This window comes from Chanos chanos, chromosome 2, assembly GCF_902362185.1.
Source record: "Chanos chanos chromosome 2, fChaCha1.1, whole genome shotgun sequence".
NCBI lineage: Eukaryota > Metazoa > Chordata > Actinopteri > Gonorynchiformes > Chanidae > Chanos > Chanos chanos.
The window spans coordinates 48,981,678-49,003,874 of record NC_044496.1 but is presented as its reverse complement, the minus strand read 5'-3'; the positions used below and the strand labels follow the sequence as shown (position 1 = coordinate 49,003,874).

The window sequence follows — 22,197 nt, the reverse complement described above, 5'->3', positions numbered from 1 at the left end:
GGATCCTTTTGCTTTACTGGTAGCGCCACTGTGACTAACCCTGATAATGAGTGATCATAGATTACTTTCAGCATTTTTAGGCTACTGCGGTATTTTCAAAACTAAACTATTGGCAATGGAGTAGCAAAACTTCATGTACAACACAACAGCTTGGACATTAAATCAATAGAAATAGCTACAGTTATGCCGATTAGTGACTCAGTCACTGACTAACATGAAGTTAGCTGACATCAAGTAAGAACCTGAAAACCAAGTGCTCCTAAGAAAGTGGTCAACAAAGAATAATTAAAGCACACTTGTGGCATGTATTAAACAGTCTTCCAATAAAACCCATGGCTTATTTTCACTGTTTTACTCTCCAAGTGTGGTCATGTTTGGACTTCAACAGAACATCACAAAGGTGGGCTTGAACACAGGATTCTGTCACTTCGTAGTAATCTCTCTTGACCAAAAAACATTTGGAGGGAGGGACCTGCAACCGCACCTGTAAGTCCAACAGAGCATGAATCTCATGCTAATCCTTTCACTGTCCTCAAGAAAACTTTCTGATGCCTCTTCAAACGTGGTTTACTAGTATGCAGGACCAATTATATCACACTGTGCTAAGTGGTCAATCTATGTTCCTTCTCCTGTTCTGGCCATCATTTTAGCTTTAATTGAGTCATACAGTGGTACATTGAGTGGAATTATTTCTCTCACGTTATGTGGTCTGAACTTTTTGAATTTCTTTTTTTCAACCTGGCAGTGTATTCAGGTTTTCAGACCTTTTGCACCAAATACACAAAAATGTATTTTACTATTACCGGCTATGTAAAACTATTGTAGGCTATGATTTAAATACAGTGTTTTTTCAAACATCAACCCTTCAGTGTGCATAGTGGTAACCACACATAGGTCATTACCATGTAATAAAGTCCATTTCTTTACAGTTTTACATTTCATGGCGCCAAGACCCAAAGACAAATAAATTATACAGTAGTTTAGAAGTTTGTTGATTTAGCAGGTGCCATTAACAGACCCTCCCGCTAAGAGATTCTTGTAGGGAAGGATTAGTGGTCAGTGACAGAATCCTGTACTGGGACACACTGTTGTATATAAGCCCAGGTTTGAAAGCTCCCAGACACTGAGAGCAACAGCGCAGGAGTCCTCTCAAGCATCTTCACGCACTGAAACAACATGGATCTCAGAGCTTCTCTGTCTCTTCTAGTGCTGCTGATGGGCCTCTCTCAGGCCGTTCATCTCATGGTGAGAGTTGATCTACTCAAGAAATCTAAGTCTGAGTTTCTCCCCTAATATGAGTCATTTTAACTGTGGATTTGATTCCCTTATTCCTGTAGGAGAATGAGAAGGACAACTTTCTTCTAGAGGAACCTGAAACTGTTGACATCACGACAAGGATTCTGGACTCAAACAATGGTCTGTCTAATTCCCGGTGGTCATGTATATAATGTGTTTATGCCTCTTATTGAATCTTGGTGCACTGAAGTATAGAGTAATTGGTTTTATCTTGTCCCAAAAGCATCCACTGAATTGTTGGTAGAGGGAGATCTGGTTGTACCAAGAACCAGGAATGCCCTGAATTGCTGGAACAACTACTGCTTGTGGAGGAAGTCCTCTAATGGAATAGTAGAGGTGCCTTACATACTGAGCAGTGACTTCTGTAAGTGATTAGTCCTCTGTGTGTAACAGATAGTTCTCATGAACTGTGTTGAAGTTATTAAATCCAAAAACGTGTCCTCTTTCTTCACAGCCTATTATGATAAGCTGATAATTGACAATGCCATGGCAGCGTTCCACAGTACAACCTGCATTCGCTTTGTTCCACTTTCATCTCAGTATGACTACATCAGCATTGAGAACAGAGATGGGTGAGGCCAGTTAAATCAATGCTGGAATTTGCTTATTTGGTCAACAAATGTAATTTCAAACTCACACTTGTCGTAATTCAAGCATTTTAATACATTGTGTTGTCTCTCCTCTCAGGTGCTTCTCATCTCTAGGCAGAACAGGAGGTATGCAGGTGCTTTCTCTTAACAGGCAGGGCTGTGTTTACCATGGCATCGTTCAGCATGAGATCAACCACGCTCTGGGTTTCTACCACGAGCAAACCAGGAGCGACCGCGACCAGTATGTCAGGATCAACTGGGACTACATCTCCCCATGTGAGGAGCCTATTTAAACCCTACAAATATGCGGTGTAACATGTGCTGGGAAACATACATTTCATATTAAATGCTGGCATTAACTTTAAGTTGCTTTCCCACAGCAATGATTTACAACTTCTACAAACAAAACACCAATAATCTGTACACTCCCTATGACTACTCCTCCATTATGCATTATGGAAGGTAAGAAAAGGCCGGAGCTAAGATACTGATGCCATATTGTACACCATGAATGATCAGTGCCCAGTTTGTACAATGTGACTCTCGTGCTATTGTAAACCTTTGCCCTCTAGAACTGCTTTTGCCGTTCAGTATGGAGTGGAAACCATCACTCCTATTCCTGATGCATCTGTGCAAATTGGACAAAGGCAGGGTTTGTCCGACATTGACATTCAGAGGATCAATCTTCTGTATGGCTGCTGTGAGTAACTGCCACCAACACATTCCACTAACAACTTTGACTTCAACTTTGTTTTACTATTCTTAGAAAATATATGCTTACCAACAATATACAGTGTCTAAGATGTTTTGGTTGCCTTCTCTGTAACCTGATCTCATTCACTTGTAGCTGTACTTAATCAACATGTCCTTCTATTTACAGAGATGCAGAACTGAAGAAAATACTGACTTGTTGCCATTCCAGTCCATTAGACAGAGAAATCACCCTGCGAAAGTTGTCACGCTGTCATCTTAATGTCAGATCAACGCAGTCTTGTGTTTTGGATGTGTAATACTGTGTTAATGTTGTATCGATTGAGCATTTTAAATTATGTGGTGATGACCAGATATACTGAAAAATAAATTCCTTTACCATCTACACTTGACTGGTTTTGATTGATAGGGTATATTTTCTGATGTAACTTAAAGCTGTGCTGTAAGTGATATCTTTAACATTTATTTGCTGTTATATTCACTCTTCCATACAGCAACTGTGGAACCAAATGTACTTTTGCGACATAAGATATCCTGAAAAGAGGCACATATGGTTCTAGAATCATAGGCCACAAGGCAATAAGGAAAGTTTTATTAAAATACTTGACAATAAAGTAACTTCTATAAGCCAGTGCACTGTGTTTGTGAACGTAATATTACATGAGAATGAATAATGAAACAACTCTCTCCATACGAGTTTCTCTGCAACGTTATACTGGGAACTGTAAAACATCAAGTTATGGCCAGTTTTCCTATTACCTAATCATTTATTGTTATGGAAGAGAGTGGTATTTTATATAGATGGATTTTCAAGATCTGTCACTATTATCATCGTTTCAGGAGTGCTACGTAGAGAAGTGTTGTTCCAAACTACTTCACATTCTAGTTCTCACCACAGTTATGTTGCTTACTGACATATTAGATTTTTGAAAACCAATTCTTCTCGCTTTAACAACACAAAATGTAAAGGGGACAATATAAAGGACAGTCAGACCCTGGCCCAAGATTTAAATACATGAGAATGTATTCACTACCAGTGATGCCAAAGAAAAGTCCTCAAAATGTTCCTTCATGCAAACTTCTTATCTCACTGAGAAATGGCAGAATTAGTCTCCTCTTCCTTTTCTTAATATTTGTAACACATTTTGAGCTTCATTCATTCTTTTATGTCTATGTTCTTTTCTACTTTCAAGGCATATCATGCTAATATTGTGTCATTTTAAATTAGCATGAATTATATGTGGTTCATACGTGTACACATGACACAATGTGTGTTACACTGTCACTTATAGTACTCTTCGGAGCTAATCTTAAACCAGATAGAAATTACAAATATTTTGACTGGGACATTTGTTTGGAACACAAAGCAAATTCCCCCATTTTGACCTCTGGAACCATATAAACTCAAAAAATGTCTTACATCTCACACTGTAGAAATCTCACAGTCAAACCAAGGGTGGTGTGAAATCTGATGTTTCCAGCTGTTGACCTTTGCACCACTTGTTGAAATCTGTTAATTAGAAGAGAACTGGGGATCCTTTTGCTTTACTGGTAGCGCCACTGTGACTAACCCTGATAATGAGTGATCATAGATTACTTTCAGCATTTTTAGGCTACTGCGGTATTTTCAAAACTAAACTATTGGCAATGGAGTAGCAAAACTTCATGTACAACACAACAGCTTGGACATTAAATCAATAGAAATAGCTACAGTTATGCCGATTAGTGACTCAGTCACTGACTAACATGAAGTTAGCTGACATCAAGTAAGAACCTGAAAACCAAGTGCTCCTAAGAAAGTGGTCAACAAAGAATAATTAAAGCACACTTGTGGCATGTATTAAACAGTCTTCCAATAAAACCCATGGCTTATTTTCACTGTTTTACTCTCCAAGTGTGGTCATGTTTGGACTTCAACAGAACATCACAAAGGTGGGCTTGAACACAGGATTCTGTCACTTCGTAGTAATCTCTCTTGACCAAAAAACATTTGGAGGGAGGGACCTGCAACCGCACCTGTAAGTCCAACAGAGCATGAATCTCGTGCTAATCCTTTCACTGTCCTCAAGAAAACTTTCTGATGCCTCTTCAAACGTGGTTTACTAGTATGCAGGACCAATTATATCACACTGTGCTAAGTGGTCAATCTATGTTCCTTCTCCTGTTCTGGCCATCATTTTAGCTTTAATTGAGTCATACAGTGGTACATTGAGTGGAATTATTTCTCTCACGTTATGTGGTCTGAACTTTTTGAATTTCTTTTTTTCAACCTGGCAGTGTATTCAGGTTTTCAGACCTTTTGCACCAAATACACAAAAATGTATTTTACTATTACCGGCTATGTAAAACTATTGTAGGCTATGATTTAAATACAGTGTTTTTTCAAACATCAACCCTTCAGTGTTCATAGTGGTAACCACACATAGGTCATTACCATGTAATAAAGTCCATTTCTTTACAGTTTTACATTTCATGGCGCAAAGACCCAAAGACAAATAAATTATACAGTAGTTTAGAAGTTTGTTGATTTAGCAGGTGCCATTAACAGACCCTCCCGCTAAGAGATTCTTGTAGGGAAGGATTAGTGGTCAGTGACAGAATCCTGTACTGGGACACACTGTTGTATATAAGCCCAGGTTTGAAAGCTCCCAGACACTGAGAGCAACAGCGCAGGAGTCCTCTCAAGCATCTTCACGCACTGAAACAACATGGATCTCAGAGCTTCTCTGTCTCTTCTAGTGCTGCTGATGGGCCTCTCTCAGGCCGTTCATCTCATGGTGAGAGTTGATCTACTCAAGAAATCTAAGTCTGAGTTTCTCCCCTAATATGAGTCATTTTAACTGTGGATTTGATTCCCTTATTCCTGTAGGAGAATGAGAAGGACAACTTTCTTCTAGAGGAACCTGAAACTGTTGACATCACGACAAGGATTCTGGACTCAAACAATGGTCTGTCTAATTCCCGGTGGTCATGTATATAATGTGTTTATGCCTCTTATTGAATCTTGGTGCACTGAAGTATAGAGTAATTGGTTTTATCTTGTCCCAAAAGCATCCACTGAATTGTTGGTAGAGGGAGATCTGGTTGTACCAAGAACCAGGAATGCCCTGAATTGCTGGAACAACTACTGCTTGTGGAGGAAGTCCTCTAATGGAATAGTAGAGGTGCCTTACATACTGAGCAGTGACTTCTGTAAGTGATTAGTCCTCTGTGTGTAACAGATAGCTCTCATGAACTGTGTTGAAGTTATTAAATCCAAAAACGTGTCCTCTTTCTTCACAGCCTATTATGATAAGCTGATAATTGACAATGCCATGGCAGCGTTCCACAGTACAACCTGCATTCGCTTTGTTCCACTTTCATCTCAGTATGACTACATCAGCATTGAGAACAGAGATGGGTGAGGCCAGTTAAATCAATGCTGGAATTTGCTTATTTGGTCAACAAATGTAATTTCAAACTCACACTTGTCGTAATTCAAGCATTTTAATACATTGTGTTGTCTCTCCTCTCAGGTGCTTCTCATCTCTAGGCAGAACAGGAGGTATGCAGGTGCTTTCTCTTAACAGGCAGGGCTGTGTTTACCATGGCATCGTTCAGCATGAGATCAACCACGCTCTGGGTTTCTACCACGAGCAAACCAGGAGCGACCGCGACCAGTATGTCAGGATCAACTGGGACTACATCTCCCCATGTGAGGAGCCTATTTAAACCCTACAAATATGCGGTGTAACATGTGCTGGGAAACATACATTTCATATTAAATGCTGGCATTAACTTTAAGTTGCTTTCCCACAGCAATGATTTACAACTTCTACAAACAAAACACCAATAATCTGTACACTCCCTATGACTACTCCTCCATTATGCATTATGGAAGGTAAGAAAAGGCCGGAGCTAAGATACTGATGCCATATTGTACACCATGAATGATCAGTGCCCAGTTTGTACAATGTGACTCTCGTGCTATTGTAAACCTTTGCCCTCTAGAACTGCTTTTGCCGTTCAGTATGGAGTGGAAACCATCACTCCTATTCCTGATGCATCTGTGCAAATTGGACAAAGGCAGGGTTTGTCCGACATTGACATTCAGAGGATCAATCTTCTGTATGGCTGCTGTGAGTAACTGCCACCAACACATTCCACTAACAACTTTGACTTCAACTTTGTTTTACTATTCTTAGAAAATATATGCTTACCAACAATATACAGTGTCTAAGATGTTTTGGTTGCCTTCTCTGTAACCTGATCTCATTCACTTGTAGCTGTACTTAATCAACATGTCCTTCTATTTACAGAGATGCAGAACTGAAGAAAATACTGACTTGTTGCCATTCCAGTCCATTAGACAGAGAAATCACCCTGCGAAAGTTGTCACGCTGTCATCTTAATGTCAGATCAACGCAGTCTTGTGTTTTGGATGTGTAATACTGTGTTAATGTTGTATCGATTGAGCATTTTAAATTATGTGGTGATGACCAGATATACTGAAAAATAAATTCCTTTACCATCTACACTTGACTGGTTTTGATTGATAGGGTATATTTTCTGATGTAACTTAAAGCTGTGCTGTAAGTGATATCTTTAACATTTATTTGCTGTTATATTCACTCTTCCATACAGCAACTGTGGAACCAAATGTACTTTTGCGACATAAGATATCCTGAAAAGAGGCACATATGGTTCTAGAATCATAGGCCACAAGGCAATAAGGAAAGTTTTATTAAAATACTTGACAATAAAGTAACTTCTATAAGCCAGTGCACTGTGTTTGTGAACGTAATATTACATGAGAATGAATAATGAAACAACTCTCTCCATATGAGTTTCTCTGCAACGTTATACTGGGAACTGTAAAACATCAAGTTATGGCCAGTTTTCCTATTACCTAATCATTTATTGTTATGGAAGAGAGTGGTATTTTATATAGATGGATTTTCAAGATCTGTCACTATTATCATCGTTTCAGGAGTGCTACGTAGAGAAGTGTTGTTCCAAACTACTTCACATTCTAGTTCTCACCACAGTTATGTTGCTTACTGACATATTAGATTTTTGAAAACCAATTCTTCTCGCTTTAACAACACAAAATGTAAAGGGGACAATATAAAGGACAGTCAGACCCTGGCCCAAGATTTAAATACATGAGAATGTATTCACTACCAGTGATGCCAAAGAAAAGTCCTCAAAATGTTCCTTCATGCAAACTTCTTATCTCACTGAGAAATGGCAGAATTAGTCTCCTCTTCCTTTTCTTAATATTTGTAACACATTTTGAGCTTCATTCATTCTTTTATGTCTATGTTCTTTTCTACTTTCAAGGCATATCATGCTAATATTGTGTCATTTTAAATTAGCATGAATTATATGTGGTTCATACGTGTACACATGACACAATGTGTGTTACACTGTCACTTATAGTACTCTTCGGAGCTAATCTTAAACCAGATAGAAATTACAAATATTTTGACTGGGACATTTGTTTGGAACACAAAGCAAATTCCCCCATTTTGACCTCTGGAACCATATAAACTCAAAAAATGTCTTACATCTCACACTGTAGAAATCTCACAGTCAAACCAAGGGTGGTGTGAAATCTGATGTTTCCAGCTGTTGACCTTTGCACCACTTGTTGAAATCTGTTAATTAGAAGAGAACTGGGGATCCTTTTGCTTTACTGGTAGCGCCACTGTGACTAACCCTGATAATGAGTGATCATAGATTACTTTCAGCATTTTTAGGCTACTGCGGTATTTTCAAAACTAAACTATTGGCAATGGAGTAGCAAAACTTCATGTACAACACAACAGCTTGGACATTAAATCAATAGAAATAGCTACAGTTATGCCGATTAGTGACTCAGTCACTGACTAACATGAAGTTAGCTGACATCAAGTAAGAACCTGAAAACCAAGTGCTCCTAAGAAAGTGGTCAACAAAGAATAATTAAAGCACACTTGTGGCATGTATTAAACAGTCTTCCAATAAAACCCATGGCTTATTTTCACTGTTTTACTCTCCAAGTGTGGTCATGTTTGGACTTCAACAGAACATCACAAAGGTGGGCTTGAACACAGGATTCTGTCACTTCGTAGTAATCTCTCTTGACCAAAAAACATTTGGAGGGAGGGACCTGCAACTGCACCTGTAAGTCCAACAGAGCATGAATCTCATGCTAATCCTTTCACTGTCCTCAAGAAAACTTTCTGATGCCTCTTCAAACGTGGTTTACTAGTATGCAGGACCAATTATATCACACTGTGCTAAGTGGTCAATCTATGTTCCTTCTCCTGTTCTGGCCATCATTTTAGCTTTAATTGAGTCATACAGTGGTACATTGAGTGGAATTATTTCTCTCACGTTATGTGGTCTGAACTTTTTGAATTTCTTTTTTTCAACCTGGCAGTGTATTCAGGTTTTCAGACCTTTTGCACCAAATACACAAAAATGTATTTTACTATTACCGGCTATGTAAAACTATTGTAGGCTATGATTTAAATACAGTGTTTTTTCAAACATCAACCCTTCAGTGTTCATAGTGGTAACCACACATAGGTCATTACCATGTAATAAAGTCCATTTCTTTACAGTTTTACATTTCATGGCGCCAAGACCCAAAGACAAATAAATTATACAGTAGTTTAGAAGTTTGTTGATTTAGCAGGTGCCATTAACAGACCCTCCCGCTAAGAGATTCTTGTAGGGAAGGATTAGTGGTCAGTGACAGAATCCTGTACTGGGACACACTGTTGTATATAAGCCCAGGTTTGAAAGCTCCCAGACACTGAGAGCAACAGCGCAGGAGTCCTCTCAAGCATCTTCACGCACTGAAACAACATGGATCTCAGAGCTTCTCTGTCTCTTCTAGTGCTGCTGATGGGCCTCTCTCAGGCCGTTCATCTCATGGTGAGAGTTGATCTACTCAAGAAATCTAAGTCTGAGTTTCTCCCCTAATATGAGTCATTTTAACTGTGGATTTGATTCCCTTATTCCTGTAGGAGAATGAGAAGGACAACTTTCTTCTAGAGGAACCTGAAACTGTTGACATCACGACAAGGATTCTGGACTCAAACAATGGTCTGTCTAATTCCCGGTGGTCATGTATATAATGTGTTTATGCCTCTTATTGAATCTTGGTGCACTGAAGTATAGAGTAATTGGTTTTATCTTGTCCCAAAAGCATCCACTGAATTGTTGGTAGAGGGAGATCTGATTGTACCAAGAACCAGGAATGCCCTGAATTGCTGGAACAACTACTGCTTGTGGAGGAAGTCCTCTAATGGAATAGTAGAGGTGCCTTACATACTGAGCAGTGACTTCTGTAAGTGATTAGTCCTCTGTGTGTAACAGATAGTTCTCATGAACTGTGTTGAAGTTATTAAATCCAAAAACGTGTCCTCCTTCTTCACAGCCTACTATGATAAGCTGATAATTGACAATGCCATGGCAGCGTTCCATAGAACAACCTGCATTCGCTTTGTTCCACTTTCATCTCAGTATGACTACATCAGCATTGAGAACAGAGATGGGTGAGGCCAGTTAAATCAATGCTGGAATTTGCTTATTTGGTCAACAAATGTAATTTCAAACTCACACTTGTCGTAATTCAAGCATTTTAATACATTGTGTTGTCTCTCCTCTCAGGTGCTTCTCATCTCTAGGCAGAACAGGAGGTATGCAGGTGCTTTCTCTTAACAGGCAGGGCTGTGTTTACCATGGCATCGTTCAGCATGAGATCAACCACGCTCTGGGTTTCTACCACGAGCAAACCAGGAGCGACCGCGACCAGTATGTCAGGATCAACTGGGACTACATCTCCCCATGTGAGGAGCCTATTTAAACCCTACAAATATGCGGTGTAACATGTGCTGGGAAACATACATTTCATATTAAATGCTGGCATTAACTTTAAGTTGCTTTCCCACAGCAATGATTTACAACTTCTACAAACAAAACACCAATAATCTGTACACTCCCTATGACTACTCCTCCATTATGCATTATGGAAGGTAAGAAAAGACTGGACCCAAGATACTGAGGCCGTATTGTACACCATCAATGTAACTCTCATGCTATTTTAAACCTTTGCCCTCTAGAACTGCTTTTGCCGTTCAGTATGGAGTGGAAACCATCACTCCTATTCCTGATGCATCTGTGCAAATTGGACAAAGGCAGGGTTTATCCGACATTGACATTCAGAGGATCAATCTTCTGTATGGCTGCTGTGAGTAACTGCCACCAACACATCTCATTAACAACTTTGACTTCAACTGTGTTTTAGCAGTAGTGGAACTTAAATGATGCAGTGTGTACGATATAGTGTCTAAGGTGTTTTGGTTGCCTTCTCTGTAACATCTAACCAGCTCTGCTAGCATTCGCTTTAGTAATAATTTGTCCTCTTTACAGAGATGTGCTGCAGAAGCTGACCAGCCATAGTCTCAACTCCACTCTGTCAGACAACAGAAATTACTCTGTCACTCTTCCTTTACATTTAGCTTTATCTCTCTTCATATCAAATCATTGCAACCCTACATTTTTCATGTGTAAAATCATATTGGCAGTGTAAGAACTGACTATTTGTGGCATTTGTTCGCTTGACTTATCTGGTATAAGGAAAATAAAAATTTTAATTAACTGGACTTTTGCTGTTTTGGATTATTAATGATACATTTACTAACATCACTCATAAACTTCTTTTTAAAGAAAAATGTAAAACATTTGTTCTTGGTTACAGCATATCAGTTTTCCCTCTCAATGTTTTGAGGTCCCACACTCATGCAGAGACTGTGACTGCCTCAGATAACAAAAATAACAAAACTTATGACATTTATATATTTCGTAATTTAAAAAAAGCTTTGGCTTATGAAAACAGTTTAAAAATAGGTCTACGATCCTGCTCATGCAGTGATGCAGGACCGAAAAAGGTAAAACCTGTGTGGTTAACGGTTCATGTTATGATTATGATTATGATTATGTCTCCTTGCAATTAATGTATACTTTCATTCTAGTATTAAGCAGTTTGAGATTTATACCACAGTTACATAGTCCTTGAATCAGATGTACTTTATTACATGTTGTAAAAGTTTCTATGGAGAGCTCAGCCCACCAGGTGTCCTCACTGTTAAACTCAGAATAGCGAGCCCTCAGAAAACTCAGAACTCAACCAAGATCGGTCTTATCACAGAGTAACATTAAAGGCCCAGGTGTCCTCACTGTTAAACTCAGAATAGCGAGCCCTCAGAAAACTCAGAACTCAACCAAGATCGGTCTTATCACAGAGTAACATTAAAGGCCCATTAATTTATACTGTTAAGCTGAAATCTCTCTCTTATCTAGGATTTTTACCATAATTTACCCATTTACAAGGAGAAATTTGTGTTGTAATAAAGCCTAAAGATAATATATCCTGGGTGAACATAGAGTGAATTTGGTATTACTTGGCATGTGAAGTGGAATATATGATGTAAACCTGATGTATGTTGTGCATCAGCATATGCCCCTCACTCAAAAATAACCCACCTGTCATCAGTTGTTTGAGGGGCTGAAAGTACCAAATCTATGCACCAGCTGTTCCTCAATGTAAACTCTCAGACTTTCTAATTACTCTTAGTGTCCCAGCTTAAGGATCACAGTATGCTGCCTAAATCACTATTAAAATCTTTTTTCTTTCCTGGCCATTTCAGCCGTGATGTTTTGACAATAACCATACATTCTTCAAATAGCTCCACTGTAGTCATCAGGCTGTAGGAAATCTGTTCTCTTTCAACTAGATTCTGATCAACATGTAAAATCTGCTGCTTGATTACGTATTCCATGATCAAAGAAAAACTATGGATATGATCTCAGTGTTCTGTATTTAGAGAGTTTAGGGACCATGGCTGGAAAACATCCGTCAATACAAACTGCATCGTTCAAAGTTTTAAGTTATGACACAGTTTGCTTAAGTCTTCTCATTTTACATCAGCTTATTCCTTTTGCCACAGAACCCCCTTTCTTTGGTTGTAAAAAAAAAAAGTTGTTTTCTCAGGGAGAGAGACGAAGAAAGGCATTCGTGGATTTAACCTCACCGCCCAGACACATAAACACAGAAACCTTCTCATAATCTCAGTTGTCTCATCCGCCTCAGAGCCATGAGGCTCTGGAGCCAATAGTGTCTTATTTAATATGGCTTTTTACACGTGTACATTAAAACCAGTGTTATTCGTTAGGTTCGGATGATGTTCAGCCATGATTCAATGTCACTACTTCAGAATAGTCTCAAAAGCCTACGCAGAAACATCATGCCTTGCACACCAACGATTCGTTTTAACTTGGAACTTGGGCCTAGCTTAGATTTAACGTATGACAGCGCATTGTTCGTCTACACAATAGCAAGAATAAAAGCATATGTCAACATAAAGATATTGCTAAAAATAACGATGAGAATAACTTAAAAGTGGTGTGCAAGCAAACAGCGACCGTCGGCATGATGAAGGTTCGCCTGTGTCATGCTACCAGCCCACGTTTCTTAAAATGCTTTTTTCCCCTACGCTGTCACCGCAAACCTTGAAACCCAAGTATTTAAATCTAGACTTTTCGTGAGTGGTCGGTGTCTGGAAATCGCTCACATCCTGTTTACGCCGGAGATTTTCAAACCTAGACCGCATCAGTCTGGCGAGTCCAGGAGACAAACCCCTGCTTTCAGTTTAAGGAGGCCTAACGTTAGCAGTTAACGCTTCACACTCCAGGTTCGAAAATTTATATTTTTTAATGCGTAGGAGAAAATTAAAGAAGTCTGTGCATATTCATTGTTACGATATCGGCTATATGCTTATTCGTCGAAGTAATGCACACATCATATTTTTCTTTGAATAACTTAGTTCTGTGTTGTTTAATGCTCACAATGGATTGATTTTCATTACATTTGATTTTCTGTATTGGTCTTATTTTGATGTATAATGATGATGTCGTGAACTATGGTATGTTCAGCCATTTCACCGCTGCCTAGCAAGATTATACTGCATTATACAATATGTAGTAAAATCATTTAATGCTTGTAGTTAATACACATATAAACACAAATCTGAGGAGAAATATTTACACTACTCATATATTCAGTTTTCAAAAATATGTAAACCAGTCTACCAAAAAAGCTTAAACAGGATTTTGTCTTTTTTATACAAAGATCACACAGTCAGAGAAGTCTTGCTATTTTGATTGTCATTATCTTAATACTGTACAAATATGAATAGAGAGAGATGGTTAAGATGTTGATGCTATTACACTGAAATGTAGGCCTATTACCTTAAAACTTATGCTGAAATATGACACAGACTGTCTGAAGCAGTGACTAAAATTGTATGGTAGCCTGCAGAATTCCCTGACGCCACTAATTATCAAATGGATTGTAAGAAATCGTAAAGGACAAGACATGTTCATTTATGACCCACTATGTTTGCTTGTTTGTTTTTCTTATAGCAACGCTGCGTTTGCTTAATCTCCATCCTTTCACTTATCCTTCTCTTTATCATCTTCTGACCCCTTATCCCCTTTCGCTCCTTGCTGTCTGTCTGTCATTCATCAGCGACACTTGCAGGATTTGACCACCATGTTTGACAGTTGCTCCACTCGTGGAGTCCGACCCAGGAAATAAACAATGGTTAGAGGCTCCAGATCCTGTGGCACACAGCAGGGTGAGGCAGATGCCTCTGGGTTCATTTTGTTATAGAGCGGCAGGATCTATGAGGGAGAGATGGATGGAGAGGAGAGAAAGAGGAAGACGACAGTGTTTGGAAAACAAAAATAGTAGTATAAATAATAGGAAAATAGCACACTGGAAACCTCATTGTTTCTCTTGACATAATACAAGTCAAATGGAGTATGTTACAGTATTTCTGTCTGGCATTTATATTTGTTTGTGTTGCAGTGCCTTGTTTATTGCTCTCCATGGGCCATTTCTTGAACTGAATCAGATCTCTCTCAGAAGTTTTCCCAGAATGTCTCCGAATTGTCTAAAGATAGCGCCAGTATCTCCGAACGTGCAATCCTAAGTATCTACGCATTAGAAAATGAAGGATAACAGTGCGCATTCAAATGTATCAATAGATGCACTTTTTTCTTCCTGAAGTATCTCTATAAAACATATGTCAGTGTGAATGTTTGCCAGAATATGAGGCTCACCATGTTGTAGTGATTGTCTGCACTCCACAGGTAAGGGCAGTTCCCTGCACAGAAGTTGGCTTTGTAGCCTTTAGGTTCATGGATCCACTTCCAGTTCAGGTCCCTTCGGAAATCAATGTACAGAGATCTCAAACAACAGCCCTGATCTGTGTTTCTGAGGGACATTAAAAAAAGAAAACCAAAACAAAATGATCATTTACTTATTTGCATTCATACATATATTCATTTACACATAGATTTTCTGTCCATACGAGTGTATAATGAATACTTTATTCTGGTTATTCATTATGTTTGAACATTAAGGTGAATAATGAGCATGAAAAATGAAGGCTCATTTCATATCTTCTGCCTACAGGCTTGAATGCTTGCATTGGAAGAAGTGATGTGGAGAGCGAGAAGAAACACCTCCTAGACATGTTATTGCAGGCAGAGACGTCTGGTTTGATACATAGCAAGTGCCAGCCCCTCTCGCTGCACACAGACACACGTACATTTATCTAGAACTCTTCAAGACGTGTCTAACACTTCAACGAATATGAGTCAGCTGATACCAGTTGCATCCTGCCAAACGTCAAAGGACACAAATGTTCATGAATGCATTTTTCCTCCACTCAGCTACAAAGAACTACTTCACCGTTTGATGGTAGTCATGCTACATTCCTGCGTTAGTAAGATCCGTACTCAATAGGGTTATATTGGCTTTGCTGTAATTTTGAATTCCATCCTATTCAGAATCATTTCTGTGAGGTGGAGACTAAGTTTCTGCATGAGGATCTGTAATATTCTCTTCAAACTGCATGTTCACAGTTGTTGCTTTGTTACATGAAGCATTAACGAGCGAGCTTGGCATCATTAAACTGCCAAAATATAAGATTAACAGAATCACTCATAGCAGAAATGCAGGACTCAGCCCTCATGGCCCTGTATATTTTGACTCAAGGCATTGCTTAAATAAGCTATCCCACCAAAACTTACAAAGCAGCCAGTCAGAGTTGTGCCAGTATATGCGGTGGGGTGGTCTAACTCCTGGTGATGTCTTTCAAATGAAGTTATTTGGAAGACCACACACGCACGCACATGCACAGACACAAACACACACACACACACACACACACACACACAAACAAAATAAACAGAAGCACCATAGGCACAGTAATACCGGGAGCATGTAGTAGCATCTGCTGCTGCTCTTTTCTTGCGATGTTTCTTCACGGGGTTTTCCAGACGGTCAGTGGGCAATAGTGTGAGAATGAGGTGGGGCGTCTTAGTGCTGAACTCAATCTGACCTTTAGTCTGTCCTGGTCTCTTATTCTTCTTAATTAAGTCATCATCAAGCCCTGGGTGTAAGGAATGAAAGAAACAATGGAAATCACTACAGCTCAAAGTAAAAATAAAATATAGCTTACATTAGTATCCTGCATTCAGTCTAATTTTATAGACTCAATACTGTAGCTTAGAACTGTATATAGACCATAGATTCAAAGATGAAACTTATGACTGATGGTCAAGGACATCCAACTATAAGCAATGGGTTTTCTTGAACTTTGTACAAGGTGTTTCAGAGAACCTGTGTGATTGTGCTTAACACAATGGGGACTAAGCGTAACATAAATATTGGTCCTTTTAGTTTAGACCAACATGCACTCATTCAATAAATATGAATATCTTGGCATGCCACCACCAAACATACATCTGCCAACTAAAACAATGTGGGAAAGAAAGAACAAATGTTCAGACCTGCAAAGCGTGCCTCCAACTCCTCGCTTTTGTTAGGAACAATATTGTTCGTAGAGGGAACAAAAGTACAGCAGGGACAGTGAACACTGAGCTTCAGCCCTAAGTTCTTCTCTGTGGGAGAAAGAGACAAAGAGATTTTATGAAACTGAAAAATTATATTTAACTGAGAGATTTTAATGCATTGTTAATGGAGTTAAAAAAAAATAAAAGGGGGGTGTATTTTGTGAGACACTCATATTGATATGAAAAAGACAAAAAAGGTTACGTTTAACTTGTCCGAATAAAACACGCACTGTATTCAGCAATAACTCGTCATGTCCCCATTGAGACGAACTGTTCTATTTTGTGAAATCCTACAATATCTTTCTCAAAACACACAAGAGACTTATGTTTTGATGAACTCCCTGACCTCTATGGGCCATCCATTCTTTCACAGTTTCTGTCACATCAACAGACAGCCACGCCCCTTTGGCTTGGGGCTGCACTATTCTGGAGTCGATGTACCTCTGTGAGGGAGCCGTTACATCATCAGGTTTTAAAATCTGAAAAATAGAGACAGGGTGTGGGCAAGGCAAGGAGACACAGCAATAAACAAAAAGAAATGAGTAGGTCTGATAAGAAGTTAGACAAATGCTTTAATTATTATTTCCTTAACACTAGGAGTACTGCCAAAAGTTTTGTTGCAAGGCATTAATCACTATGCTTTGATATTGAACTGTCACATTCAACAAAGTTTGTTTGAAAGCATCTAAAGCTCACCTGATATATCTCGATTCTCTGTTCCGTGGTTCGAGCCTGCGGATTCGGTACTCTGAAGATCCGAAACTCGGCTTTGAACAGTGTGCTAGAATTTTTATCTACGTTGCTGACGTCAAATCTCACCACTCTGTAGTATGGACTCGGTGGAATAGGGTTGATAACATCTGCGAAACAATTAATCGGTTTAATTCTATGTAATTATGTAGTTTTGTGTGTTTTCACTTTACACGAATCACTTAAAAGTACTAATTCAAAAAACTGGAAACTATTGTTGTTGTTAATATGAGGTCCAGTCTATTAGTGGGCTCTAAAAGTGATCCAGTTGTTGAGTATTAACATTTGAATGGTTCTTTAAAAAAATGATCAGGGCCAGTATTACATTACTATGCTGCTTTTGGAGGGTATTAATACCACGCATTAAATCCATGGTTGGAGAACTGTTTAATAGTTTTTTACTCACTTGTGTCTGCGCGCTGAGGCAGCATATCCACTCGTTGCACCTCTTTTGCGTAATAATCCTCCTCGCTACTTTCCGCTCTGTCGCAAGCAGAATCCTGGCGCGCACGTTCTTTTAGAAGTTCCCGGGTGCTGTTGTATAGTAGCATCACTTCAAAAGGTACGGATTCCGGCGAATGACTCGAGGTAGGGTCGGGTGGACTTCGAATGCGTAGTTTACTCAGAATCTGTCCACGTACTGCCTCGATTCTCTTCGATTTGTGCTCATCCAGATCATAGGACTGACAAGTAGAAAATCCGTCTGCGCATACAGCCAGTTTCACCACAAGCAAAACGAGATTGATAAACCACATCGTTCTGTCTGATGAGAAAAGACGCCTCGTCCCGCTGCTTTGGTAAAATCCTTTTAGGCACACTGCACGTTGATTGAAGTCTTTGCTGCAGATGGAATGAGCGCAAACTGCGTAGGCTGTGCCGCCGTCTGTACCTGAGGAATAACCCGCAGCTCTCCAATTCCAGGTTTTATCTCCTTAAGCGTTCCCACATGTGTAATTTATTGAACCCTCTTGATGTTAAACATTCAAGGGAAGCAATTAAATGTGTTGAAGGCAGGTCATTGACGATTAGGATAACAGGCGTTGAGTCAGAAAACTTGTAGACTTTATCTCACCTGGACACTCTTCAGGTAATTGACAGAAAACGAAAAATTCATGTTCTTGCTGAATGAATTCGTAATCCACATTACCAAAAACTCAAATAACATATCACACTGGGTTATGTTTATGTAAGGTAGAGCTTGTCTTTTCTTATTAAAATTTATCTATTTCAGATGTTAACCTCAGTGGAATAACCTAGGCTTTTTCTCGTGCTTTGCTTAATGTTCACTGACTGTGCGGAGGAAACTCCAGCGTAGAGTCGAAGTACTGGTTAGAATTTTTGCGGTTTGTCTTGGAGCTTAGTAAGGGAATGCTATTTCGGTTAAATTACTTTCTTTTTAATCTTACTCCCCACTGACTTTCCCATGACACACAAGTCTTCCACTACAGACCATTAAATCAGTTTAACGTCTATATTCATATAAACTTTTCAACCTTGAGTTTGAGATGCATTTCTGCAAATCTCTGAGGTGTCGTATAATTTACATTGGCATGCTACACTATTAAAAATATACATAACTGTTATAAAACAGACATACTGTACTTTGTTAACCAAGAGGCGAATTGACAAAGTAAGCAAACGTCCAAAGCAATCCGCTTGCGGGAAAAGAGCTTCAGATATCCTTTAAAACGACGAACAGTAAAATTATGTGTCTATTTAGAAGAGTCTGCATTTTCCATCCGTTCCATTAAAAACTGTCCACTTGGTTAAGCTGCAAGTCAGCGACGGAGAATAACTTATTTTTATTGTTATAACTGTAAGGACATACCATTCCGTTCTTCATAGATTCTTGAAGACAATGTAGTCATGACTAAACACTTTGTGTATGTGTTGTATGTGCTAAGAGAGAGTGAGTGAGTGAGTGAGAGAGAGAGAGAGAGAGAGAGAGAGAGAGCGCAAAATAATCATTGTCTCAATACCACGCAGTAAATCCGTTACACCCTTAACTACTCCCAGTTCCCATCTCATTCTGCCTCTCTCTCTGCTCTTCACTCGCTCTCCTTTTCTCCTTTCTGAGACAAAAGATTATACTTAAATGAAACCATTTCAGATGACATTCCTGAGTCTACCCATTCCTCACCAGGTGCCTAAAGCCGCAATCAAGACGTACAGCATAACAGACATGGGTACAAAAACAGGAAAAGCTTTATCTTTATTTCCCCAGTTGACTATTTCTCTCCTCTGACCGAAGTGACTGGTCCATATTATTTTGAAATCCTTGCGCCCTGTTACTTTGAGTTACTTTTCTTGACACCAAAATGATTAATATCTACCTCAGAATCTTCAACCTTTCATTTGGTACATACCCTCCCTTTATTCTACCTCTCCCTGTCCTTCTCTCCGTTCTTTCAGTCCCAGTGTTAATTACAGTTCATGAACTACACGATCGTTAATCTTTCAAAACGCCTTTATTGCCGCACTCCACCTCTCCCATTATACCGTTATTATAGTTTTGGTTAGAGGACTGTAATTGTGCTTAAAGCAGTTAAGTAAAAGGAAAGGTAACGCTTTGAGGCCCGTGCGACTTGCTTTTTAGCTTAGGAACACTTCAGGGATGGAATTTTTTAGAAAGGTGGTTGACACCAATGCTTACGAGCAAATATTTTCCTGTTCAAACATGACTTCACCATTTGAGCGTTTATGCAAGCCTTGTCTTCCAGAAGAGGGAGGGGAATTGAATACGTGGACCAGGCTGGTTTGGCGACATCTAGCGCCAGCATGAGGAGGCAGAGAGGATGAAAGCCTCCAGTCATCTCTGGTGGTTAGTTGTGGTATTGCAATATGGGATCTAAAAATATCCCTCAAAACAGCTTATCCTTTTTTCTGGTTTGACCTCCCTTTACCTAAATATAGTCCCAGCCTTGCCACGTCATTCTGCTTTTCGCGTAAAAAAAACCTGTGTTTTTCAAAACACTGTCTTACAGTTAGATGAAAAGTTCCAAATAAAATAACCAAGGAGGGTAAAATTAAATTATCGGAAAATTAAAATAAAAAAAGTACAAAAACAGATTTAAACTGGAAAAAGTCAAATATTTTTCTGGTGTTAAAGATATGAAACATGTCTGATTACCAGCATATATATGTATATATATATGTATGTATGTATGTGTGTGTGTGTGTGTGTATATATACACACACACACACGTGTGTATATATATGTATGTATGTAAGTGTGTGTGTGTGCGTGTGTACGTGTGTGTTTCTCTTTTTGGGTCACAAGGCAGCTGCAAAACCTCAAAAATATCTGTAACATAAATGTGACAACTATGGAACTCTCCACAATTTTATTTGAAAATCTATGAGAAACTATTAGAAATAAAGAAAGAAACAAACAACAACAACAAAAAACACAATACAAAATGCAATAGCTTCCGTAGGCAAGGAAAGATGTATGAGGAATAAGGATTCCATATAAATGTAAATGTCTCAGATAGTTTTTTACGTGGGGTAAATTATTAACAATAAATCCAAACATAGCTGTTTAAATGACTGCATCCATACCAGATTCAACAGTACATAAGTACAGGACGACAAGCTGTTTGCGAAAGTCAACAATAAGAGTCACTATGAATCATCCTCATTAAGGAGCATGTTTGGAACCCCTCTGGAAATCGGGAACTCTCTTCCTGATTCTGGGCACTGAAGACACCCTTCAATGACCTCGACCTAAAATAAGAGGACAAGGTTGATTGTCATGTTTTCAAACTCTTACAAATCATCTTTTACAATGAAATAAAAAATATAAGCCGTTCTTACCTCTAACAAAACTCTATGCACTTTACGCAGAAACTCCTCGTTATTTTCATAGTCTTGAATGAGTGAGCTGGGCAGATCCTGTAGGTGCCCTAACTGTAGAAGCTTAATATAGTCAGTGATCAATAAATCAAAAATAGTTGATAAAATAAACAAATAAAAATTCGGTATTTCTCAACATAAATTAGTTCCATAAATAAATAAATCCACAAAATCTGACTGATAGTCTTTTGGCTTAGAAAGGCTGTAAGAACACAATACTGGGTTGACTTAATGTAATGTCTCACCCCCTCTGCTGCCTGTACCAAGGCACTCCACTCCAACTTCGGAATCATCCTGCTCACAAACTGAGGGTTGAACTCTACTTCATTAACTCTGACCTCAGTCGCCTACAAGCAACGTTTAGTTGTGAAAAGATGAGGAAAAGATTCTTACTCGAAGTCAAGGTGTTATATACAACGTTTACACAAGCTGACAATACGGGAACGTTCTGGATAAGTAAAAAGGTTTAGGTCGGAGACAGAGGTGACGTTAAAAAAGTTGTTAGTTGTTCCTCTGTCAGCTAAAACGCTTTGAGTGGAGTGTTATTATGATAGCCATGTGATCATCGCTGCCTACCTTGATTAGTAGAGGATAGCCTTTCGTTACACCTTTCACGTGTGATGTCAAGATATTATGCGTTAATAATTTCATTGCTGCTGTGTCTAATTTTCAACGATGGACTATTAACTTTTAAATGCCAACGATAAGTGTATCTATGTAGCGTAGACAGCAAATGTGCGTATGTACGATAACCAGTTTCAGTGCATGCGCCTACTGAAAGATGTGTGCAACCACTAAAAAGTGCCCCTGGAAAATGGTTTATGATTTAGCACAGTTCCGGGCAAGGAACTCATGAACTTCGCTTCGGAGAGATCTTTCAAATTATCGAGATTGGGAAAATAAGTTTATGTGCAGTTATGATTATATAAACGTCTACTTTTTATGTGCACAGTGTCACATCATCAACCTCATTTCTGATATTAAATATTAATGTCATCAGTTTTAGTTTTACATATTTACAACGTATTTTGTTTTT

General features: G+C 38.9%; 5 protein-coding genes across 9 annotated transcripts; 3 read left to right on the top strand and 2 right to left on the bottom strand.

The window, feature by feature from the left end:
* The first annotated feature begins 1,176 nt into the window (after positions 1-1,176).
* Positions 1,177-2,594, top strand: LOC115828428 (high choriolytic enzyme 1-like). The gene is made up of 7 exons (XM_030792410.1): positions 1,177-1,251; positions 1,350-1,416; positions 1,520-1,660; positions 1,751-1,868; positions 1,984-2,162; positions 2,267-2,348; positions 2,459-2,594. The coding sequence occupies exons 1-7, from the start codon at positions 1,177-1,179 to the stop codon at positions 2,592-2,594; spliced, it is 798 nt and encodes a 265-aa protein (XP_030648270.1).
* A 2,657-nt stretch (positions 2,595-5,251) lies between these two features.
* Positions 5,252-7,108, top strand: LOC115828353 (high choriolytic enzyme 1-like). Of its 3 annotated transcripts, XM_030792319.1 has the most exons (8): positions 5,252-5,374; positions 5,467-5,545; positions 5,649-5,789; positions 5,880-5,997; positions 6,113-6,291; positions 6,396-6,477; positions 6,588-6,715; positions 6,896-7,108. In XM_030792319.1, coding segments are annotated over exons 1-8 (798 nt in total). In that variant the 5' UTR covers positions 5,252-5,305; the 3' UTR covers positions 6,898-7,108. The 3 variants fall into 3 exon arrangements, with proteins under 3 accessions (XP_030648179.1, XP_030648174.1, XP_030648185.1); XM_030792314.1 differs by lacking the exon at positions 6,896-7,108 and having other exon boundaries at positions 5,306-5,374; positions 6,588-6,723; XM_030792325.1 differs by lacking the exon at positions 6,896-7,108 and having other exon boundaries at positions 5,306-5,380; positions 5,479-5,545; positions 6,588-6,723.
* Positions 7,109-9,434: 2,326 nt separating this feature from the next.
* On the top strand, positions 9,435-10,829 carry LOC115828439 (high choriolytic enzyme 1-like). Its single transcript, XM_030792421.1, has 7 exons — positions 9,435-9,509; positions 9,608-9,674; positions 9,778-9,918; positions 10,009-10,126; positions 10,242-10,420; positions 10,525-10,606; positions 10,694-10,829. Exons 1-7 carry the CDS (start codon positions 9,435-9,437, stop codon positions 10,827-10,829), a joined length of 798 nt encoding a protein of 265 aa, XP_030648281.1.
* A 3,327-nt stretch (positions 10,830-14,156) lies between these two features.
* tgfb5 (transforming growth factor, beta 5) lies at positions 14,157-18,061 on the bottom strand. The gene is made up of 7 exons (XM_030766200.1): positions 17,713-18,061; positions 17,253-17,416; positions 16,903-17,035; positions 16,494-16,604; positions 15,916-16,093; positions 14,757-14,910; positions 14,157-14,315 (listed from the first exon to the last, which is right to left on the bottom strand). The coding sequence occupies exons 1-7, from the start codon at positions 18,059-18,061 to the stop codon at positions 14,157-14,159; spliced, it is 1,248 nt and encodes a 415-aa protein (XP_030622060.1).
* Positions 18,062-20,711: 2,650 nt separating this feature from the next.
* Positions 20,712-21,910, bottom strand: trmt112 (tRNA methyltransferase activator subunit 11-2). 3 transcript variants are annotated; one of them, XM_030766525.1, is made up of 4 exons: positions 21,738-21,910; positions 21,407-21,508; positions 21,123-21,224; positions 20,712-21,032 (listed from the first exon to the last, which is right to left on the bottom strand). In XM_030766525.1, exons 1-4 carry the CDS (start codon positions 21,810-21,812, stop codon positions 20,931-20,933), a joined length of 381 nt encoding a protein of 126 aa, XP_030622385.1. In that variant the 5' UTR covers positions 21,813-21,910; the 3' UTR covers positions 20,712-20,930. The 3 variants fall into 3 exon arrangements, with proteins under 3 accessions (XP_030622385.1, XP_030622386.1, XP_030622387.1); XM_030766526.1 differs by having other exon boundaries at positions 21,123-21,215; XM_030766527.1 differs by having other exon boundaries at positions 21,123-21,200.
* Between the last annotated feature and the right edge of the window lie 287 nt (positions 21,911-22,197).

Bases quoted from the DNA above. Each gene is read 5' to 3' on its own strand.
- LOC115828353 (XM_030792314.1), top strand. From the start codon at position 5,306: ATGGATCTCAGAGCTTCTCTGTCTCTTCTAGTGCTGCTGATGGGCCTC. The intron at 5,546-5,648 runs GTCTGTCTAATT...TTGTCCCAAAAG, and splicing joins GATTCTGGACTCAAACAATG to CATCCACTGAATTGTTGGTA. The intron at 6,292-6,395 runs GTGAGGAGCCTA...GCTTTCCCACAG, and splicing joins CTGGGACTACATCTCCCCAT to CAATGATTTACAACTTCTAC.
- LOC115828428 (XM_030792410.1), top strand. From the start codon at position 1,177: ATGGATCTCAGAGCTTCTCTGTCTCTTCTAGTGCTGCTGATGGGCCTC. The intron at 1,252-1,349 runs GTTGATCTACTC...GAGAATGAGAAG, and splicing joins CCGTTCATCTCATGGTGAGA to GACAACTTTCTTCTAGAGGA. The intron at 2,163-2,266 runs GTGAGGAGCCTA...GCTTTCCCACAG, and splicing joins CTGGGACTACATCTCCCCAT to CAATGATTTACAACTTCTAC.
- trmt112 (XM_030766525.1), bottom strand. From the start codon at position 21,812: ATGAAATTATTAACGCATAATATCTTGACATCACACGTGAAAGGTGTA. The intron at 21,509-21,737 runs GTAGGCAGCGAT...CGTTGCTTGTAG, and splicing joins GCTATCCTCTACTAATCAAG to GCGACTGAGGTCAGAGTTAA. The intron at 21,225-21,406 runs GTGAGACATTAC...GACTATATTAAG, and splicing joins TGGTACAGGCAGCAGAGGGG to CTTCTACAGTTAGGGCACCT.
- tgfb5 (XM_030766200.1), bottom strand. From the start codon at position 18,061: ATGTGGTTTATCAATCTCGTTTTGCTTGTGGTGAAACTGGCTGTATGC. The intron at 17,417-17,712 runs GTGAGTAAAAAA...ATTGTTTCGCAG, and splicing joins GCCTCAGCGCGCAGACACAA to ATGTTATCAACCCTATTCCA. The intron at 14,316-14,756 runs GTGAGCCTCATA...TCTCCCTCATAG, and splicing joins CAGACAATCACTACAACATG to ATCCTGCCGCTCTATAACAA.
- LOC115828439 (XM_030792421.1), top strand. From the start codon at position 9,435: ATGGATCTCAGAGCTTCTCTGTCTCTTCTAGTGCTGCTGATGGGCCTC. The intron at 9,919-10,008 runs GTAAGTGATTAG...CCTTCTTCACAG, and splicing joins CATACTGAGCAGTGACTTCT to CCTACTATGATAAGCTGATA. The intron at 10,421-10,524 runs GTGAGGAGCCTA...GCTTTCCCACAG, and splicing joins CTGGGACTACATCTCCCCAT to CAATGATTTACAACTTCTAC.